The sequence below is a fragment of the Otolemur garnettii genome, unplaced genomic scaffold (assembly GCF_000181295.1).
Source record: "Otolemur garnettii isolate 467f Iridium unplaced genomic scaffold, OtoGar3 scaffold00067, whole genome shotgun sequence".
Taxonomy (NCBI): domain Eukaryota; kingdom Metazoa; phylum Chordata; class Mammalia; order Primates; family Galagidae; genus Otolemur; species Otolemur garnettii.
Window position 1 is genome coordinate 8667739 of NW_003852462.1, and position 21494 is coordinate 8689232.

Consider the following 21494-nt stretch of genomic DNA (forward strand, 5'->3'; position numbering starts at 1 on the left):
CCTCAGCCTTCTGAGTAGCTGGGACGACAGGTGCCTAACAACACTGGGCTAGTTTTTCTATTTTTAGTAGAGATGGGGGTCTCACTCTTGCTTAGGCTGGTCTTGAACACCTGAGCTCAAGCAATCCACCTGCCTCAGTCTCCCAGAATGCTAGGATTACAGGCATGAGCCACTGTGCCTGGCCTCTCCATCAGACATTTTATTTATTTATTTATTTTTATTTATTTTTGAGACAGAGTCTCACTATGTCGCCCTCAGTAGAGTGCAGCTCACAGCAACCTCAAACTCTCGGGCTTAAGTGATTCTCTTGCCTCAGCCTCCTGAGTAGCTGGGACTACAGGTGCCCATCACAATGCCCAGCTAGTTTTTGGTTACAGTTGTCATTGTTGTTTAGCAGGCCCGGGCCGGGCTCGAACCCACCAGCCTCGGTGTATGTGGCCGACACCCTGCCTACTGAGCTACGGGCGCCAAACCTCATTAGACACTTTAAAAGATACCCCTAAGAGTGTTTCCTACCCTAACCTAGTGTCCACACAGCACGTCCAAACTGCCAGCCTTCTTTGTATTTTATCTTGCTTGTTGATTGATTTTCAGTGAGTGTACATAGTACATAGTATCAGCGGGACTCAGAGCTGACAGTCCCTAGAGCTGTGAAGTCAGGAGCGTGTTCATAGGCAGTGTGACTGGTGTCCTGGCATCTTGGCAGCAAATCTATCATCTGGGTCTGCACACCCACCACAGTGTGTTCCCAGTCTGTGCAGGTGGTGTCCTGGGGAGGATGGTCTATGCTGGGAGTTGACGTGCCCTAGGGTAGACTAGGTGCCCTGTCACCTTTCTCAAATGAACAATGAGCCATGGTTAGAATTCAGTATATGCCTGGCCATGACCTGGCCTCTGTATAACGTGGGAGAACAATGGGAGTGGAGGGGAAGGGTAAAGGTCGTGTTGTCAGCACCTCCTGAGCCACAGAAGGATGGGGTTGAAGGAAGTGAGATCCCTTGAGCAAAAGCCCTTGTCCTCCTTAAATGCTGCTGCCTGGGCACTTTGAGGACCATGGAAGAGACTCAGGTTGGAGCCAAAAGTGTTCCCCAGGTATGTCCAAGTCAGGATTCAGATAACGTCTCCAGACTCTGTCATCCTCTCTCTGTGGCCTGCCTTGAGGTCCTCTGTCTGGGTTTCATAGCGTGCTTCAGGGGATTCTGGGCTGTCCCCAACCTGGAGGCTGCAAGGTGGCAGTAGGAGCCTCAGATCGACTTCTGACCCTCAGAAGCCACCTGGGCTCAGCATGGGGCATGTTCTTCTCCTGAGCCAATCCTCGGGTTAGGGGGTCAGGAAGGGGCTCCAGGTCCTCAGTGGCTTAGTTGCACAAAATAAGAGTGGCGGCTTGGCACCTGTGGCTCAAGTGGCTAAGGCGCCAGCCACATACACCTAAGGTGGCAGGTTCGAATCCAGCCCAGGCCCGCCAAACAATGATGGCTGCAACCAAAAAACAGCGAGGCGTTGTGGCGGGTGCCTGTGGTCCCAGCTACGCAGGAGGCTGAGGCAGGAGATTCACTTGAGCCCAGGAGTTGGAGGTTGCTGTGAGCTGTGATGCCATGGCACTCTACCCAGGGGGACAGCTGGAGGCTCCTGTCTCAAAAAAGAAAACAAGAGTGGCCAGGGGAGACAGGTGGTCTCAGCTTCTCCAACTGCCACAGGAGAAGTGAGTATCGGGGAGTGAACCCCTGTGCCCCGGGCCCGGGGGTGGGCGCTGACTCTGAAACCCACCTGAGGACTAGACCCCTGCCTGGTGACTGGACCCCTGCCTGGAGGAAGCTCAGTGCCACCTGCGATCCAGGGGAGCCATTTCCCTACAGGTGGGGTGGGCCGGTCGGGTGTAGCCAGACCCTCCTTGGTCAAGTCTCTGCTCTTTTGCTTTTCACAGATGCCAGACCCAGGAGGAACCCAGCGGTAAGCACCACCCCACCAACCCCACGCTCCACATCAGTGTTCTGCCCTCAAATCTGAGCACTGCCAGGGGAAGGGGAAGGGCCATTCCATTCCCTTCCCTTCCCGTGGTGCCTGGGGTGCAGCCTCCCTGCACCCCCAAATTCGGGCGGGTCAGCCTCATGCAGGAAATTGGCAGCACAGGGGCCCTGCCCAAGGGCTCAGCCAGTTTTGGGCCCCAAATGGGGAGCCCCACCCCCACAGCAGCCTTCAGCTCCTTGCTCAGCCCGAGGGGATTTCCAGAGGCGCCTGCTCACAGTGGATTTGGTTTGGGACAGCTCAGGGCACCAGGTCTGGTCTGGAGGGAGGCTGGTTTATTTTTCTCATTTCTCCTTGGCTTCTTATTCCATCTCATCCTCAAAGCTGGGTGGCAGGCATTGTGACGCTGCACCCTGCGTGTTTCAACACATATTTTCCTTAGAACAAGAATATGTTCCTGGACAATCACAACGTAACTATCATGTCCAAGAAATTTAACAGACCCAACCATAAACCATATTTAACCAATTTTAACCATATTAAAATTACTTTATTCTCCTAGTAATGACCTTTATGGGGTTTGGGTATTTTATTTTATTTTAATTTTTGAAGACAGCGTCTCAAGCTGTCACCCTGGGCAGAGTGCCATGGCATCATACCTTACAGCAACCTCCAACTCCAGCTCAAGTGATCCTCTTGCCTCAGTTTTCTCTATTTTTAGTAGGGATGGGGGGGAAGTGTCTCCCTTCTGCTCAGGCTGGCCTTCAACTCATGAGCTCAAGCAATCCACCTGCTTTGGCTTCCCAGAGTGCTAGGATTACAGGTGTAAGCCCCCATGCCCAGCCCTGGTTTTGTTTCTTTAAAAAGTTAACTCCAGCTGAGCACTGTAATCTTAGCACTCTGGGAGGCCGAGGTGGGTGCATTGCCTAAGTGCACAGGTTTGAGACCAGCCTGAGCCAGAATGAGACCTTGTCTCTAAAAATAGCTGGACGTTGCAATGGGTACCTGTAGACCCAGCTACTGGGGAGGCTGAGGCAAGAGAATCCCTTGAGCCCAAGAGTTTGAGGTTGCTGTAAGCTATGATGCCATGGGACTCTACCAAGGGTGACAAAATGAGACTCTGTCTCCAAAAAATAAAAATAATAAAAATAACTCCAGAATTCAACCAAGGAACATACATTGCATTTAGCTGTCAAGTCTCTCTCTCTCTCTTTTTTTTCCCCACAGGGGCTGGGTTTGAACTCGCCACCTCCTGTATATGGAGCAAGCATCCTACTCCTTGAGCCACAGGCACAGCCCTGTCAAGTCTCTCTTTTTTTTCTGAGACAGAGTCTCAAGCTATCACCCTGAGTAGAGTGCTGTGGCATCACAGCTCACAGCAACCTCCAACTCTCCAACTCCTGGGCTAGGTGATTCTCCTGCCTCTGCCTCCCAAGTAGCTGGGACTATAGGCACCCACCGCAACGCCCGGCTATTTTTTGGTTGCAGCCGTCATTATTGTTTGGCGGGCCTAGGCTGGATTCCAACCCAACAGCTCAGGTGTATGTGGCTGGCACCTTAGCCGCTTGAGCTACAGGCGCCGAGCCTGTCAAGTCTTTTTAATCTAGGATTATTCTAGAACAGTCCTTCTGTCCCCCTACCCCTATTCCATCTGCCAAAATTCTGGTTTTTGTAAAAATCTGGGCCACTTGTCTGAAAATATCCTACCATTTGGACAAGATTGTTTCCTCATAGTGAGATTCAGAGTTCATGTTTTGGCAAGAGCACAACATAGATGGTGCTGTGTTTATAAATGATTTTAATCCTTTATTTGTTATCCTTTCCTTGTCCTTAATCTTTTATCTTTATCTGAGGAGTTGGAAGGGAGGTGCTCCCCGAGGCAGTGGCCCGGAGCTGACACTTTCAGACCGTGGTGCTAAGGAGCGTGGATTGTAGAGGGAGATGCCAGGGTTCAAATCCTGGCTCAAGTACTTACTAGCTGTATAGCCCCAGGCACGTTACTTGGCTTCTCTGTGCCTCAGTTTTCTCATCTGTGCAATGGGAAGGGTACTAGTGTTCCCACCTCATAAGGTGGTGTGTCGAGTATCAACATAGGACCCGGGCCTCGCACACGTGAGCTGCTGTTACCCTTACCAGTTGGTACAGATTAAAAGTAAGGGGTTTCACGAGGAATGCTACACACAGGTGTCCCTTGCACTCAAGGCCCTAAGCTTGGGGGCAGCTCGAGGCTGCTGTAAAGCAGGAAGGTGACTCAGAGGGCTAAGATGAAGATAAGGGGGGTTGGGGTGTTCCGCATCAGGTCCTGTTCTTTTCCACAGCAGCCAAAGAGGGACACATCAGTGGCAAAGCTGGGCATAGAAAAACTGGGGTTGCCAAGACCCCCGCCCGTGGAGCGCTGCCTCAGCACGGGGGCAGCCTGCCCGGAGAGCCTGCCGCTGCTGGACACCAGCCCCGCCGGGGGCCCCTCATCCCCCAGGGACCTTCCTGAGCCCCGAGTGTCCACGGAGAACACCAATAACAAGATTGGTGAGTTGGCTTGTTTGGAGGGTTCTGGTACAGCCAGGAAAGGGGAGACTCAGGGCTTGGACAGGAACCAGGGGGAACTTGGGGCTGGGAGGCCCCGCAAGGGAAAGGCGTGCATTCTGCCACACAGCTTGCTCTGCCTCAGTCTAAGTTTCTGTAAAATGGGGCAGCTGAGGCATTTGCTTTATGACGCCACTGTGAGAATTCATCAAAGTGCCTGTAAGATGCTGAACACGGTGCCTGCCGTTTTAAAGTAAAATGTGGTCCAGGTGTAGTGGCTCATGCCTGGAATCTTAGCACTCTGGGAGGCCGAGGCGGGGCAAATTGCCTGAGCTCAGGAGTTTGAGACTAGCCTCAAGAGTGAGACTCCTGCTCTACACACCTGTCCACACCCCTGTAGTTCCCGTAACCTTCAGGACGAAATCCAGCATTCTCATCCTAGCATTCAGGGCGGTCACACGCTGCCTCCCTGCCATCTGACTCCCCTGCCTCCAACCCCACAGTCTACCCCTCCCTCTTCACAGCAGTTTCTTGAATCTACCAGGTACTTCTGACTTCTAAGCTTCTTGGTAGGAGCTGCTCCCTCACCTACAACAGCCAACTCCACCCTTTGGATCTAGCTAATTCCTGATATATTGGGAGACCCTGCTTATTTGCCACATCCTCCTCCAGGAAGACTTCCATGCCCTCTGCACTCTCCTAATTAGGCCAGATGCCCCTCGGTTATGTTCCCTGAGACCCCAGGATCCCCCTCCCTAGTGTCCCCAGCACCAGCAGTGTGACTGTGTGGTCATAGCCTCCTGGCTATGAGCTCGCCAGGGGCAAGGCCTCAATGGGCCCCATCTCTGTCTTCCCTGGAAGGGTAACTGGCACTCAGATAATACTGAAGAGGTATTTGTAATTGTCCGGCACATTTCTACTGTAGATGCTGGTGGTTAGAGCTCTTTAGGACAGAGTCTTCTGTGGCAAATTAAAACTTTCAGTTGTGGCTTTCAGTAAGTTTCATCTGAAAAGTATGTAGTTCAGAAAATACTGCCAAAGCTGCCTTCAAATTTCCTAAGAAGTCCTAATTGGACCATTGGAGTCCATGCTGAGTGCCGTGCCTAATTCCGTGACTCTAATTGCGGGGTGAGGTTTGGGGAGTGTGTGCAGGGGAGGTGGAAGAGGTTCCAGGCTCCCAGGGCCGCTGGACTAGGGTGTGGGCAGCCTTCCCTGAGTGGCCTGCAAGCCTTGCTGGTGAGCAAGATGGTGGGGAGGGGAGGCTTTGGAGCTTCCCTAGGACACCGGAGACACAGGTGACCCCCTTGACCTCCAGATACCACCCTAGACCAGTGTTGTTCTTCCCATCCAGGTCCCAAGAGGGACCAAACTCAGGCTGGAGCTTCGCCCCTTCCCAGCTGGGCACCAGGTGGGGGAGCCCCCTCCCTACAACTCCACCCAAGACAAATTCCTTGGATCCTGGATCTCTGGGTGGGGCAAGAAGCCCAAACAGCCTCTAGAACAGTGGTTCTTAACCTTCCTAATGCCGTGGCCCTTTAATACAGTTCCTGTGGGTCGTGACCCACAGGTTGAGAACTGCTGCTCTAGAAGATGCTCCCACAGCTACAGGGGTGGGCAGCCCTGTGATGGGGCAGGGCCAGAGGGATTAGGACCCATGGAATGTGAGAGGGGTGGCAAACCCACCCTTCTTCTCTCCCACCCTACTCCTTCCACCTCTCATCTCTCCTATCTTCCTGTCTGTCCCACTTGGGGCCTTCTCTCACCTCCTGAGATTCAGATTAGATGTTTTGGCAGGAACACAACATAGATGGTGCCATGTTTATATAAACACAGATGGGGTCCCCATCTTTTGCCTAGCCTCTCTGGTCAGGGTTCCTAGAGCCAGGGGCTTGCAGGCCTTGAAGGAGGTGTGGGCCAAGGTGTGGACCAAGGCCTGAGCCCCTGCTCTCTGGTTTGAGGGACTTGGTGGGGGCGACCCAGCCCACAACTTGTCCATTTCTTTGGTCTTCCCTCTAGTTCTTATTACTCTTTTGAACATTTCTGTGTTTCCTGCAAAATAGAAGAGCTGGCATTATGCAATAGGGTTGAGGGTGCAGGAGCCCTCAAGAATCATTTCAGGGCTCAGACCTGTCATCCTAGCGCTCTGGGAAGCCAAGGCAGGAAGATTGCTTGTGCTCTGTAGTTTGAGACCAGCCTGAGTAGGAGCAAGACCCTTGTCTCTACTAAAAGTAGAAAAAATTAGCTAAGAGTGCTGGCACAGGCCTGTAATCCCCGCTCCCTGGGAGGCTGAAACAGGAAGATCGCTTGAGCCCAGGAGTTGAGGTTGCTGTGAGCTAGGCTGATGCCACTTCACTCTAGCCTGGGCAACAGAGTGAGGCTCTGTCTCAAAAAAAGAAAGAAAAGATCTTGCTGGGCTTTCTGAATCTTAGAGGCATAACCAGGTTACCCAGAGAAGTAAGGGCCCCTGAACCCCTGCTTCACCCCATCTCTCAAGTTTTCTCTTCACACTCCCCATTCAACTTCCTGAGCCGAAGGCAGAGCTGGCCCCTGTGCTGAGTCCAAGGCTATCATCTGGGTTGCTGGCAGGTGGGTTCAGCTATCCAGGACAAGCCCAGGCTTCCCTACCCCCAGCTTCTCAAGCCGCTGAGCCCCTTGAATTTCCAGGCCCCCTCTATCAAAAGTCCAAACCAGAAATCCCCATATCAGACTGGTAAGGACCACAAGGGATTATGCCTCTGATGGACTGGGCTCAGCCATTGTCCTGGTGAGACTTTCCCAGCACCTACTATGTGCCCTTGGGCACAGGCTCAAGGGCTGCAGGTGGGAGGTGGCCCTAAGCAGTGAGGCCCAAAATGCACAGCCCCAAGCGAGGGGCCCTGAATCCTGACTGCTGTTGCTTTTGGCCAGGCTGAGGTTGCTCTAGGATGTGACCAGCTGGTTGGGTTTGCTTGGATTACTAAGGGGGGCTCCTGGGACTTGGGACTTTCAGTACTGAAACTAAAAACATGCTAGGCAAACTGGACCAAGTTGGTCATCCCAGGTTTCTGCTTTGGACCCATGGAGGGGAGCAGGAGGGCAGCCAGGCAGGTGGGTGTTCCCGTTGGGATCTCTCCTGGCTGGGGAGATCATTGCACCTCTCTGGGCTTCAGCCTCCCATCTGTAAAGCAGGGGCAAGGGCCTCTGCCTTGCAGGAGTGCTGAGGATTTGGGAACCTGTGTATGGAAGCACCAGGCACGTGCCCAGCTCCACTGGCATCCACTGGGGCTCTTGTTAGCGACAGCCTTGCCTGTTTTCTTTCACGGTTTACTTTCTCTCCCAACCATGTCCTCTTCTTCCTTGCTTTTCCCTGAAGGAAGTGCTGAGAGAATCACGAGCACCCACTTAAGTACCAAGCAGGCTGGTTTTTAACCTTTCAAGGCACAGTCCTAGCTGTTGTATTCCCTTTGAGCCTTAGGACACCTGTAAGATCGGCAAGGCTCCTTGTACATCAGAGAGTCTGTGTCATCTGCCTAAAGTCGCCCAGCAGGAGAGGCAGAACTGGGCCTTGATTCCCCATCTGCCTCCCTGCTCCCCTCTTGGTGGGGGCTGTGACCTCCCCACCTCACACATCCTTTTGCCTTACAGAGAAAATCTACATCATGAAGGCTGACACAGTGATTGTGGGGACCGTGAAGGCTGAGCTGCCTGAGGGCCAGGCCCTGGCAGGCCCGGTGAGGCCTGAGCTCGAGGAAGAACTAGAGGTGGACCATGCCCCCCGCTACCCAGAGCAGGAGACAGAGCCACCTCTGGGCAGCTGCAGGGACGTCATGTTCTCAGTGGAGGAGGAAGGGAAGGAGGGCCCCTTACCCATAACCACCTCTGGGAAGTGAGGTTTAGCCTGGGCTGGGGCTCAGAGGCAATGGGGTGCCCTCTGGGGGAGGCCAGGGTGGCACTGGTGGCACCAAGCATGAGGGCAGAGCCCTGCCTGAACCGAGATTCCAGCATCTCATGGTGGACCAACCGCCAGTGCAGGGGTTCTGGTGGTCTCTGCTTATCTCTCCCACTTAGTTGCCCCCCCCCCACACACACACCTAGGGGATCCAGGGCTTGTACAGAAGAGATTTTCCAAGGAGATTGGATCCTAATAACCGGGGCAACAGACTGATAGCAGGGACTGGCGACTGCTACTGGCCCCAGGGTCCTGGGCATTAGACACTGGCCACCAGGCCCAGTCCCACTGAGGGAGAGGCTGTGAGGCTGGCTTTAGGTCCCCGATTGCACCTCCATGGCCCCCTCTACCTGAGCCCCACAGTGATGGCCACCAGGCTTTTCTGACAGGCCACCAGCCCCCAGTTCCTGTAAATGTGGCCCCCTGTGGGCACAGAGCCTGGGATGATGGTTTCTTCTGAGTCAGAAGGGAAGTTAAAGGATAGGGCGTCACTGGCTGGCACAGTCTCAGTGGCCGCTGCTGCATGGCACTCTGCAGGGTGAGGCCCAGCGCCCTCCTGGAGCTGTCCCCTTGCCCTGTTCCGTAGCCCGCAGGCCCAGGATCAACTCTGTCATCTCAGAATGTCCCCAGTGGTCCCCGAGCAGGAGGCATCTTGGGAGCCAGATGTGTGCAGCTGCAGTGCTCCTGTCCTGGACAGGGACTTCCTCCCCATACGGAGATAGAAGCTGTGGGCCTGGGGTCCTTGACTGCTCTGCGGGTGCCACCTGCTTCATCTCAGGAAGTGAAGAAGCATCTTCCTTGGATCCTCTGGGTTTGCAGATCCACTGCCCTCAGCCCTGCTGCCTGGTCCTGCTGCTCTGTGTCCACTGGGGTGTGGCTGTCGAGAAATCCTATGGTCCCACCCAGACATCCTGCCTTATTCTGGCCATAGGAGACAAAGAGTATTTGGGGGTTTAATCTGGATTTCAGGAGCTGTACATTTCACACTAAGGAGTAAAGCTGCCCTGACTCCGGGTTGCTGGCCACCTCCCACTGCATAAATGGAGGGCCTCCAACTGCATAAATAAACTAGTGGCGGGTGACCCGTCTGCCAGATGACACGTTTGCCACAGCGGGGACTCTTGGACTTACCGTCTGGAGGCAGGCTGGGGAAAGCTGCTGTTTACTCCTGGACCTGCTCCCAGCTTGCTCTCTGGAGGAAGTTGGGGCTGGGTCAGGAATCACAAGGGTACTTTCTGAAACTTCTAAGATGTTTTGGGGAAAGTTGGAGAGACCGGGGCTTTGTGAGAGGTGGTTACACCAGAACCCAGACGTTGGCCAAAAGTATAAATGTGATGGATGCTATTTGCTGAAATCTCTTTGTGCAAGGATGGGGGAATATAACTGCACCCCACGAGCTGTGGCTGTTTGCTGCACTGAATGCCACACACCAGCCCTCTGGACACTGGATGTTGACACATTTAACAAAATAATATTCTCCTTCACACAACTTTTGACCCTCTAAAAGTCCTTAATATCTCATAAAAACAAAAAAAAAATCATAAGGCTGAGGGTGGCTTAGTTTGTGGCTGAAATTGAGAGTATGTTAGAACATCTGAGCAGAGGGGAGCTCCAGGAATCTCCCCCAAAGGCAAGCATTCCTTTTGCAGCGCCAGCTGCACTCCCAGACACTGAGGCAGCCAGTCTGATGGACTTGACACTTCTGGGGACAGGGTCCCCTAGCTTGGACATTGCTAGAAGGCCTTCCGGGTCACTTGAGGGGAAGGGGATGCTCCCTCCAAGTAATTGCCACTCCTGATCCCAGGGTGCCTCCTGCGGGGGCTTAGAATAAGGCTCTTCTGATAAGGGTCCCTTCGGGTATTTGAACAGCTTTCTTCCCTTTGGGCTGGGCCAAGTAGCCTTGTAGCTTTGGAAAAGGGAGTCTGAGAGTCTCTGAGATCCCCGTTAGTGCCTGAGCCTTGGGAGGTGGGGAGAGGACCAAGGGTATAAGTGAACCTTCTGTACCTAAACTGGGAGGGCCCAGCCTGTTGCCCTGTGCACAGTTCTGGGGCATGTTGGGGCCACTGGCAGCCAGCCTGGATGGCCCCAAACCCCTCAGACTGTGGCTCCTGTGTGGGGTAGAGGAAACTCAGGGCCATGGCCAGTCCCTGCCTGCCCCTTCCCTGGGACTCCAGACCTCACTGTCAGCCCAGCTATGGGACCAGCCACTGGCTGTCATGCAGTCTGCCCAAGAGCCAGGTAAATTGCTCTCCGCCTCTTGTTACCCTCAGGCCATTCTCACACCCAGGTGGGCAGTCCCAGGCTGTAAAGAATCCTCCCCCCACACCTCTTCCTGAACGTTTGTAATCAGGGAGTGACAGCAAGTGATAAGTGTCATACGGAAGCTATTGCCTTCCAAGAAAAACCATTGTTTCCCAAGGCAGCTTTGTAGGTTGTAAACTCATCAGTGGTTCTTGGAATCTCCAAGGCCTGGCGCCAGCCAGCTGCTAAAAAAGAACAAAAGGGCTGAGTCCCCTGAGCGTCTCTGTCTGGATCCCATCCCCAATACTGAGGTCCCAAAGATGCAAGCCTGGGTCTTAGGCATCTTTGTCCCTTGGTCACCAGGCGCTGACTGGCAGGGCTAAGGAGAAATAAAAAGCTGTGCAATGTGAGAGGCGGCTGTCCTCCCACTTCCTTGATCATCTGACAGTGGGGGGGAGTATAGGGTGGAAGGGGCTTGGGCCAGAATGAGTGTGGGTGGGAGAACCAGATTCAGCCTGGGCCCACAGAAACCTTAAACCTTGACTCGGCGCCTGTGGCTCAAGTGGCTAAGGCGCCAGCCACATACACCTAAGGTGGCGGGTTCGAATCCAGCCCGGACCCACCAAACAACAATGATGGCTGCAACCAAAAAATAGCCGGGCGTTGTGGCCGGCGCCTGTGGTCCCAGCTACTTGGGAGGCGGAGGCAGGAGACTCGCTTGAGCCCAGGAGTTGGAGGTTGCTGTGAGCTGTGAAGCCACGGCACTCTACCCAGGGGGACAGCTTGAGGCTCTGTCTCAAAAAAAAAAAAAAAAAAAGAAAGCTTAAGCCTAGGAGTACCTCTTGATAAGGAGCCAAGGTGAGAATACAGAAACTTCAAGGGCAGCTTCTTGAGCCTAAGGAGGAGCTGGCTGTGCACACCTTATGCCCCTGCACCCTCGTCCTGAGCCGATGCCTCATTCTGGGTGCACTCCCTGCCCAGGCTGACCCACAGCAATGATGGTGGGGCCATGGGTGTGAGTGAGGTGCGGGTCAGAGAAGCCTGCTAGCCACCCTCCATGGCCAGGACACACACAACAGCAGTCTGTAGATGGCAATGGTGCTCTCAGGTCAGACCCAGGATCATACCCCAGCTCTGCCCTTTACCAGCTGTGTGATCTTGTGGTTCTTTAAACTCTCTAAGGCTCGGTTTCTGCTTCTGTGAGGTAGGGGTGTCAGTCCTACCTGACAGGGTCTTAGGGTTTGCCTGAGATGCCACCTGACATGTGGCTTGTACCGAGTGACAGTTTCTGTTGTTCCAGCATGGCTGCCACATGCTGAGAGTAGCCCCTTTCTCGTACTCATCGTCTCAAGCTATCCTCCCACCTCGGCCTCCCAAAGTGTTGGGATTCTAGGTGTGAGCCACTGTGCCTGGCCTAAGAATAGGCCCTTGCTGTGCCTGCAGAATTCAACTCCCTTCACCTTGCAAGTGGGTCACCTTCAAAAGGCCATTGGGCTCAGCATACTTTTCTCCCAGGAAAGGATTGCCATTGATGGTTGGCTTGAAGGTGACCTCCCCCCTCAAGCCTGCTTTGCGTAGCTCAATAGGCTTAGCCAGGGCTTTTAGGCTAGCCTGGGGACCTGGCCTCCCTTGGGGACAAGTTGCTGAGGCAATGTCACAGTGGCAGGCCTCTTCTTGCTCTGTGGGGTGCCCTGAGAACCTTTCAAATCGTAGCCACAGGGCTGGCTCTTTGTTAGCTGTCAATCTGGGTGTGTTCCTAAAGTGCTGGGGGTCTTGTCTGGAGGGACCTCCCATTCATGGTTCTAGTACCTTCCATATCGTACCATACCACATAGCTGCTCAAGATCATTCCTCTGTGAAAGAGTGGGCCTCCTTTCTTCCCTTCTTTCCAAAAACACAGTGAGCTGGGCCCAGGTCCAGCCGCAGAGGACTGGCAGTGTACAGGCTTGCTCTTGTGGGTCCTGTGGATGGGACAGATGATACCTTGCAGAGTAAGTGCACAAGGTCATTCCAGAGTCGTATCACACTGTGTTGCAAGAAGCGCCAGGTGGGCCCTGTGGCAGAGTGTCTAGGGGGAGAAAAAGTCACATCTAGCCAGGTGGTGGAGGAGGTCTTCCCTGAGTAGGTGCCCTTTGAGCACAGCTGGAGTGAGGTCACATGCTAGAAAGGTCCGGAAGGCAGGGGAACCATAAATGCAAAGGTCCTGGGGTAGGAATGCTCCTGGCCTTGAGGTTCAGAAAAACACCATATAGGACGTATAGGGAGGTATCTATGGCTCAGTGAGTAGGTCGCCAGCCCCATATACTGAGGGTGGAGGGTTCAAACCCGGCCCCGGCCGAACTGCAACAAAAAAAATAGCCAGGTGTTGTGGTGGGCGCCTATAATCCCAGCTACTTGGGAGGCTGAGGCAAGAGAATCGCCTAAGCCCAGGAATTGGAGGTTGCTGTGAGCTGTGACACTATAGCACTCTACCGAGGGTGGCAAAGTGAGACTCTGTCTCTAAAAAAAAATTAAAAACAAAAAGTATAGTGGCCAGGTGCGGGGGCTTATACCTCTAGTTCTAGCACTCTGGGAGGCCAAGGCAGGTAGATCACCTGAGCTCAGGAGTTCAAGACCAGCCTGAGCAAGAACAAGACCTCATTTCTAAAAAATAGCTGGGCCTTGTGGCAGGCATCTGTAATCCTAGCTACTTGGAAGGCTGAAGCAAGAGGATTGTTTATGCCCAAGAGTTTGAGGTTGCTGTGAGCTATGATGCTACAGTACTCTACCCAGGGTGACAGAGTGTGACTCTGTCTCAAGAAAAAAAGAAAAATGTATGGTGAGTGAGGTGGAGAGAATAAGGAGGTGGGCAGGGGAGGCCTGGGCCTGGAGGGCCTGGAGGTCCTGGCGGGTCACTGTGAGGCACTTAGATTTTATCGTAAGAACATTACATTTGTTTCTTTTTCGTCCTGTTAGGACAATAAACATCCTGGTATTATTTCAGTAGTGAACGAGAAAACCAAACCAGAGGTAGCAAAGGTTGTTTCAACCTATTTCAGAGGAAGCCAAGGAAATGGGCAGAGGTTGCAGGAGCCAGGAAGGAGTTGGATGTGTTTTCTCAGGGCAGAGAGCTGAGGCGACATGTTGCAGCTCCAATCTGTGGCTGATGTCACCGCAGGAGGCCAGGAGTCAGTCAATCCTGGTTCCTCTTTCTGTCGGTGTCTTCCAGAAGAGTAAAAACCAAACCAAAAAATCCTGGGGAGGCTGGAGGCCCTTGTGTTTTGATGTGGCATTTGTTTTGTAAGGCATAAGCCACGGGTTATCTCAACATTGCAGTGTCATCGGTGGCCTGGGCTTTCTTCCTTACCCCTTCAGACCCCATGGGGGGCATTTATGGTTTGTCACAGCAGCATAGGAACCGTGGCTGTGGGCAGGTGGGCTGGTGAGGGTTCAGCCTCCAGCTCAATCTGCTGCATAGCCTCAAGCAAAGTCCTTAAGTGCTTTCGAATTGTATTCCCAGATCTGCAAAACAGACCTCAGGTTTGCCCTGCAAGACGTCTGCAGGGCTGAGAGTTGATAAGGATAAAGTGCTTGGCCCAGTGCCAGGAACAGTCCACGTTCTGTAAATGACAATCAGCCTGAGCTGCATTTTCAGAGTTTGAGATTTGCCCAAGCTTTCTACAGTCTGTGCACATCTGGGATTCTTATTTATATGACATCTGGGCTTGTTAATATAACCCTGGATGGTGAATAGTCTCAGAGAAGTAAAACTACCTGCTCGTGGTCACACAGCTGGGCAGGACCAGAGTTCAACCCCTGACATCTGTGATTCTGAATCCTTTCCTGTGCCCAGGGGCCCAGCTGCCTCTGTGGTTTGGGGATGATATTGATACTGTGGTTATTGTCTGGTCTGTGCCGCCTGCACAAGTTTCCTTTCACCTCCCAGTGACCACAGCTAGGAGGTAAGCAGGAGGTCGATTTTATTCTTCCTTTTATGGAGAGGCAGGGACAGTTGCAAGAGGCTTGTAACTTGTCCTGGATCAAATGACAGACCAGGTGTGCCTTTCTGATTCCACTGATCAGACAGAGAGGACATGGAGCTAACATAGCCGGAAGCACCTTTCCTTGAGGGGTCTGTGTGATGCTGAGGGCCAGGGAGACTCAGGGCTGGGGAGGGCAGGCAATTTATAGACTCTCTGCAGGAGAATTGCCTGACAATCAAATCGCCAGCTACATTCTCAGTACCACTCTATATTACATTCTCTGCCCCCCCAAGGATTCCTGAGGGAGGACAGGTCAAGAAAAAACCTCCCATTTTACAGATGAAAGACTGAGCTGAGCCCCACAGAGGTAAAGTGGTTTGCCCAAGGTCCCAGCTTGGTGTTATGTGAGGGAGGCAGATCCAGCTCTTGCTGCAATCTGGGGCTGGGTTGAGAGGAAATCACAATCTGGTCCCGGGATCATCTACCTTTTTTTCCTCTGCCACACAATGGAAGAATAAGATTGTCCTGGGCCACACAGTGAATGCATAAACACTGAAGAAAGCTCATTAGATCTGTGCATACTTTTCCTGATATTGGACATAAGAAAAAGTCCTTGTTGGACATGGGGGCTCACACCTGTAATCCTAGCACTCTGGGAGGCTGAGGCAGGTGGATTGCTGGAGCTCAGGAGTTTGAGACCAGCTTGAGCCAGAGTGAGATCCCTTCTCTAAAAATAGCTGGGCATTGTGGCAGGTGCCTGTAGTCCCAGCTACTCGGGAGGCTGAGGCAAGAGGATTGCTTGAGTTCAAGAGTTTGAGGTTGCTGTGAGCTGTGAATCCAGGACACTTTACTGAGGGGGACAAAGTAAGACTCTGTCTCAAAAAAAAAAAAAAGTCCTTACAAAATCAGCACATGAACTGCAGGCCTCGGGTTGGATACCCCTGAGTCTAGTCCAAAGGAGCAGTAAAGATTACTTATTGATTTTCATTTTTCTTTTTTAAAAAATGGTGTTAAAAAATGAGGGTTGGGTTCTTATTTATATGGAAGCTTTGCAAGAGTCAAAGCAACCCCTGTGATTGGAGCAGACAAGGCTACCATGGCAGCCAGGCTTCTGCAGCTTCACAGGCTTGAGAACTGCCAAGTCCCAAGTAGATCCCATGCTCAGAAGGGCCCTGTGCTTGGTTTAATGCTCCGCTGTTGCCATCTTGAAATGATTAATCATTTGTTTTGCTTTTTTTAGTGAGACAGCGTCTCACTTTATTGCCCTTGGTAGAGTCCTGTGCAGTCATAGCTCACAGCAACCTCCAACTCCTGGGCTTAGGCGATTCTCCTGCCTCAGCCTCCCAAGTAGCTGTGACTACAGGCATCCACCACAACGCCTGGCTATTTTTTGGTTGCAGTTTGGCCGGGGCCCGGTTTGAATCTGCCACCCTCGGTATATGGGGCTGCGCCCTACTCACTGAGCCACAGGCGCTGCCCTAATTAATCATTTTTGAAGAATGGCGGCTCCTGTGGCTCAGGGAGTAGGGCACCAGCCCCATATGCTGAGCATGGTAGGTTCACGCCTGGCCCTGGCCAAACTGCAAAAAAATAATAATTTTTGAAGAAGAGGAGCCAGAGTTTTCATTTTTCACTGGGTCCCACAAATTATATATCTGGTCTCACCTAGGGGGCAGGGAAATGGTTTAGAAGACATTTACTCAGTGCCAAAGCACTTTACAGCTATTGCTATGTCACTTCCCATTGCCTTATACGTGAGCATGTGTATCTCCATTTTTCTTTTTTTTTTTGGCTGGGGCTGGGTTTGAACCCGCCACCTATGGGGCTGGCACCCTACCCTTTTGAGCCACAGGTGCTGCCCCAGTATCTCCATTTTTCAAAAGTGTTAAATGACTAGTAATTGACTTAACTGTCCTGGTCACCTCTTGGTGTGTAATAGATCACCCCAAATCTTAGTGGCTTAGAACAACAACTGTCATTTATTTTGCTTGCAAATCTGCAGTTTGGCCTGGGCTTGGCAGGGAAAGCACATCTCTGCTCACCCAGCAGCACCAGAGGGCAGCACCATGGGAGCTGGAGAATCTACTTCCAAGAGGGCTGGCAAATGGTGCTGCTTTGGCTTCCTCACAGCGTGGCGGCTGCGTTCCTGGAGTCAACAACTCCAGATGTAGGAAGTGGAAACTGCCAGTTGTCTTAAAACCTGGGCCTGGAAAATGTCAAGCACTCACTTTTGCTGTGTTCTATTGGTCAATTAGTCAGGTTCTACCAAACTTCAAGAGGGAAGGGAGATAGACCCCCACCCCTTGGTAGAAGGGATATCAAGGGCAGCACCTGTGGCTCAAGGAGTAGGGCACCGGCCCCATATACCAGAGGTGGTGGGTTCAAACCTGGCCCTGGGCCAAAAACTGCAAAAAAAAAGAAGGGATGTCAAAGAATTATGAGATCTTATATGATAGGCACTGTGCCTCATTGTATCCTGCCAATAATTTTACCACTATTACTCCTAGAGTTGGCTCAAGGAAGCCAAATAAACTAGTGAAATCCCAGCTTCCCCTGGCTGGAATTTGAATCCAAAGTTGTCTGTCTCTAGAGTAGGAGCTTTGGAGTGTGGGACTGAGCTGTGTATTCAGGGACTCACGCAGTCAGGGCCAAGTCCACGTCTGCCCAATCGGAGAAAATTTGAATCTAGTTCCTATCTAGTTTTTAGACAGAGAAACCAAGGCTCCTAGGGGTCTTTCCAAGCCTTCCCGAGGAGGGGGCCAGGGTCTGGCACCTTCCAGGGCAGGATGGGGGCTCCCCTTTGGGTTGCACAGAGCCTGGTCAGGAAGTTGCAAAGGGCTGTGGGCAGATTGTGCAAGAACAGGCTGTCAAGAGGGAGGTTGTTTTTCACTGCAATTACATTTCATTCAGGAAATAACCATAGCTGCTGCACGTATCTAGGGAGGGTCCCTCACTCAGGGCGGAAGACCTGCCATGAATACTGGGGCACTAACAGGTGCACCAAGGTTCTATGGGTCAGGTTCATTCATCAGAAGTTCCCTGAGAGCCACCGTGTGCCCATCTGGGCTTCTCTCTGACAAAAGAGAAGAAGAGGCTCCATTGCTGCCAGCACGGAAGTCACCGTTTAGTAAGAAAGACAGTAAGAACTATGATTTATTAACGCTTTTTGTAATCTCATGTAAATCTCACAGTGCCCTAGGAAGTGGTTATTACCATCACCCTTACATTACAGTTAAGGAAACCAAGGCACATAATAGTTACGTCACTTGCTCAGTAAGTCCCATAGCTGCTATGTGGTGCAGCCAGCATTCAAACCTAGGCCACCTGACTGGAGTCTGAGTTTCCGATCACTTGGCCATGCTGTTCCATTGTGGGTCAGGCCAGGGTCACCACTGTGCTGAGGCGCAGCACTGAGTCCCAGGACCTGCGGAACATTATATGGGCAGCCATGGGGCTCAGTAGGTAATGGGATGTGCTTCCTGGCTCCTAACTCACCTTTCCTTTTCAAAACCCAGGTCTGATTAGGTTCATTGAAACTTCAGTGGCTCCCCAGTGCCTACAGGCCAAAGTCTGCCAATCTGACCCTTGCTGCTACCTCCCACTCACAGCTCCTATATCCAAAAATCCCTCTGAGACTCATTTGTGTCCCCTCAGTCACCTAATACAAAGGGCACATCTCACCATGAAGTCTCTGCCAAACCCCAGATCTCCAACCTCACCTTTCTCCTTCAGAAAGCCTTCCAGGACACCCAGACCCAGGACCTCCGCAAGGGCTGAGTTCTGGAACCTCACAAGAAATATCTCTGTATGAAAAGATGAATTCATTCATTCATACAGCCACTCAGTTGTCTCAAGCAACAGAACTGCACGAAGCACCTACTCTGTGTCAGGCTCCACGCTGGGTCCCAGGGAACAGGGAGAGGCTGGAGGGTATGAGCATAGACAGTGCTAGTCCCAGGGAGTCAAAGCGGGGTTGAAAGGCCCGCCTGGACTCGTGGAGAGGCCAAAGGCATGATGTTAACTTTGACCAAGCAGGGCCCCAGAGCTCAGTGGATGATGTCTCAGCCAGATAGTGGGGCTTCAGCTTCTGTCTCTGTAGAATAGGTTTAATAAGCACACCTTCCCCCAAACGGATGTTGGAAGGATTCATTCATTTGTTAAAAAAAGTATTTACCAAGCTCAGACTCTGCCCTGTTGGGTGCCGAGGACACACAGTCCTGCCCTTGGGCGATTGACAATAAAGAGTATTCAAGGTAATATTAGGTGGTGTGTGTAGGGCCCATGGCATGAGTCAGGGGATGTGAGTCTGGGGTAGACATCACCCCACCCTATGCTTGCATCTCTAGGTTTCTCAGAAAATTAAGAGATGATGACGATTTCATGGCCGGAATTATTCTGTAGGTGCTGGGAGGGAAGCTGGAAAGGCTGGGCTGGGCTGGGCTGGGCCGGACAGTTGATGGGAAGTTGTAACAGCCTCAGGAAGGGAGAGGAACTGCAGGAGAATTGGGGCCCAAGGGGGGTTTCCTTCCAGTGTGAAGGGGAAGAGTGAGGCTGAGCCCCTTGGGAACTTCCCAGGGGATCCTACCCCTGTAACTGGGAGACCCAGGGCTCCATTCTGGGGGAGGAAAACTACGCGGCCCCATTAAGTTCTGAGTCTGAATTTATTCAACAGGTACCAGGTGCCAGGCCCTGCAGACCCAATCTCAGCTCTTCACAGTGTCCCTGTTAATCAGAGGTTATTTATCCCCATTCTACAGATGAGGAAATGGTGGCTTAGGGAGATGAAATGATTTGTCTAAGATCAAGGTTGGACAAATGGCCTGGCTTGAATCTAGGTCTAGGTGACAGCGAAGTTAAAGCCTTCTGATATAGCCCAACTGCCCAAAATAGCTTTTTTTTTGCTAGGCTTCTCGGTGCTTGAAATTCCCCACTCATACATGGGGGCTGAGGGTCCCTGGGGTCCTTCTTTGGGGCACATGGTCAGCAGCAGGGTCTTGATGGACTGTGGGAAAAGGGGCAGCAGCCACACTGCCTGGCATACAGTAGGTGCTCAATAAGTGCACCTTCATGGGAGTGAGATCCTAAAGGCAAACTTTACCTGGGAGACAAACTAAAAGTGACCAAGTCACTCCTGCCTCCTTCAAGAAGCCCCTGGGCTCCTCATCAGGTGTGTGTGGGGGGCTTTGTTCCTCCTCTGCAAACTGTTACAGGGAGCCCCTGAGTCATCCACGTCCAGCCCTGCCCAGCTCTGGTCAGAGCATCAGGAGCCACATGTACTCATAAACATCTGAATAAGTGAGGACTGGGAAATTATACTGGGGGGAAATTACTTCTTCCTCCTTTTGAATCAGGGAAGGGAAAAGTTGCTTGGGAAATGAGGTCAGTGACGTCGGCATTGCACACTCCTTGCTGGTGAGCAGAGGGCCAGTCTCAGGGCTGTATTTCCCAAAGGGTGGGCTGGGTTGTGTGCCAGGGAAATGGGCCTAGAGCCACCCCATGCCCAGCCTGGCAGGGAATTGCCCCCGTCACTCTATCACCGCCTCCTCCTTACTCCCTGTCTGCTCATAATCTGAGCTGAGGTCTTGCTAAGGAGAAAAAAATGTGCTGGTTCATGTCTCTGTGGCCAGCTGGGCTGGTGGGCCTCAGAGCCAAGGCCTCATGCTGACACCGTGCTGCCACAGCCTGGAGGAAACAGGGTGTGCTGGGACAGGGCTGCCGCAGGAGGAATCCGTAACTCCCAGGCTTCAGAGCCCCATGCAACCCTGCCTTCCCAGAGTACAGATGGGAAAACTGAGGCCTAGGGAGGAGAGAGATGTGCCTGGGGTCACTGAGAATCAGCAGCCAATAGTGCCAGAATCTAGGCTTCTGTTGTCTTAAAAATAAAAATAGGGGGCTCTGCACCTGTGGCTCAAATGGCTAAGGCACCAGCCACATACACCTGAGCTGGCAGGTTTGAATCCAGCCCGGGCGGATTCAAAACAATGACAGCTGCAACCAAAAAATAGCCAGGCGTTTTGGCGGGTGCCTATAGTCCCAGCTACTTGGGAGGCAGAGGGAGGAGAATCGCTTGAGCCCAGGAGTTGGAGGTTGCTGTGAGCTGGGATGCCAGAGCACTACCGAGAGCGACAGCTTAAGGCTTTGTCTAAAAATAAATAAATAAATAAAAATAGGGGCTCAGCATCCGTAGCATAGTGGTTACAGCATCAGCCACATACACCCAGCCTGGTGGGTTCAAACCCAGCCCAGGCCTGCTAAACAACAATGACAACTGCAACAAAAAATAGCAGGGCATTGTGAGGGTGGCCTGTAGTCCCAGCTACTTGGGAGGCTGAGGCAAGAGAATCTCTTAAGCCCAAAAGTTGGAGGTTGCTGTGAGCTGTGATGCCATGGCACTCTACCGAGGGCCACATAGTAACTCTGTCTCAAAATAAATAAATTAAATGAAAAAATTAAAAAATAAATAAAAATAGGCTCAGTGCCTGTAGCTCAGTGGTTAGGGCGCTGGCCACATACACTTGGGGCTGGCAGGTTCAAACCTGGCCAGGACCTGCTAAACAACAACTATAACAAACTAGCTGGGCATTGTGGTGGATACCTGTAGCCCCAGCTACTTGGGAGGCTGAGGCAAGAGAATTGCTTGAGCCCAACAGTTCGAGGTTGCTGTGAGCTGTGATGCCACAGCACTCTACCAAGGCCAACATAGTGAGACTCTGAATCAAAAAAAAAAAAATCTAGGATTCTCCACTTGAGCCAAGTGGAGCCCCTTTGTGATGGGTGGTGCAACTGAGACAAGCAGCCCCAGCCAGGGATCTGGCAACTCTTCCAGGAATTTTGTATTGTCATGAGACCTGCTCTGGAGAGACTCGTCCTGCGTA

General features: G+C 52.3%; 1 protein-coding gene across 2 annotated transcripts in view; it reads left to right on the forward strand.

Annotated features, from left to right (window-relative positions):
* The window catches only part of TNFRSF8 (TNF receptor superfamily member 8), a 40580-nt gene extending 32223 nt beyond the window's left edge, over positions 1–8357 (forward strand). Inside the window, exons 10-12 of one of the 2 annotated variants that reach the window (XM_012807270.2) lie at positions 1925–1950; positions 4284–4491; positions 8113–8357. In XM_012807270.2, the coding sequence (XP_012662724.1) occupies positions 1925–1950; positions 4284–4491; positions 8113–8357 (479 nt within the window). The remainder of the gene's footprint in view (positions 1–1924; positions 1951–4283; positions 4492–8112) is intronic. The other variant, XM_012807268.2, reaches the window with a different exon arrangement.
* Positions 8358–21494: the final 13137 nt, after the last annotated feature.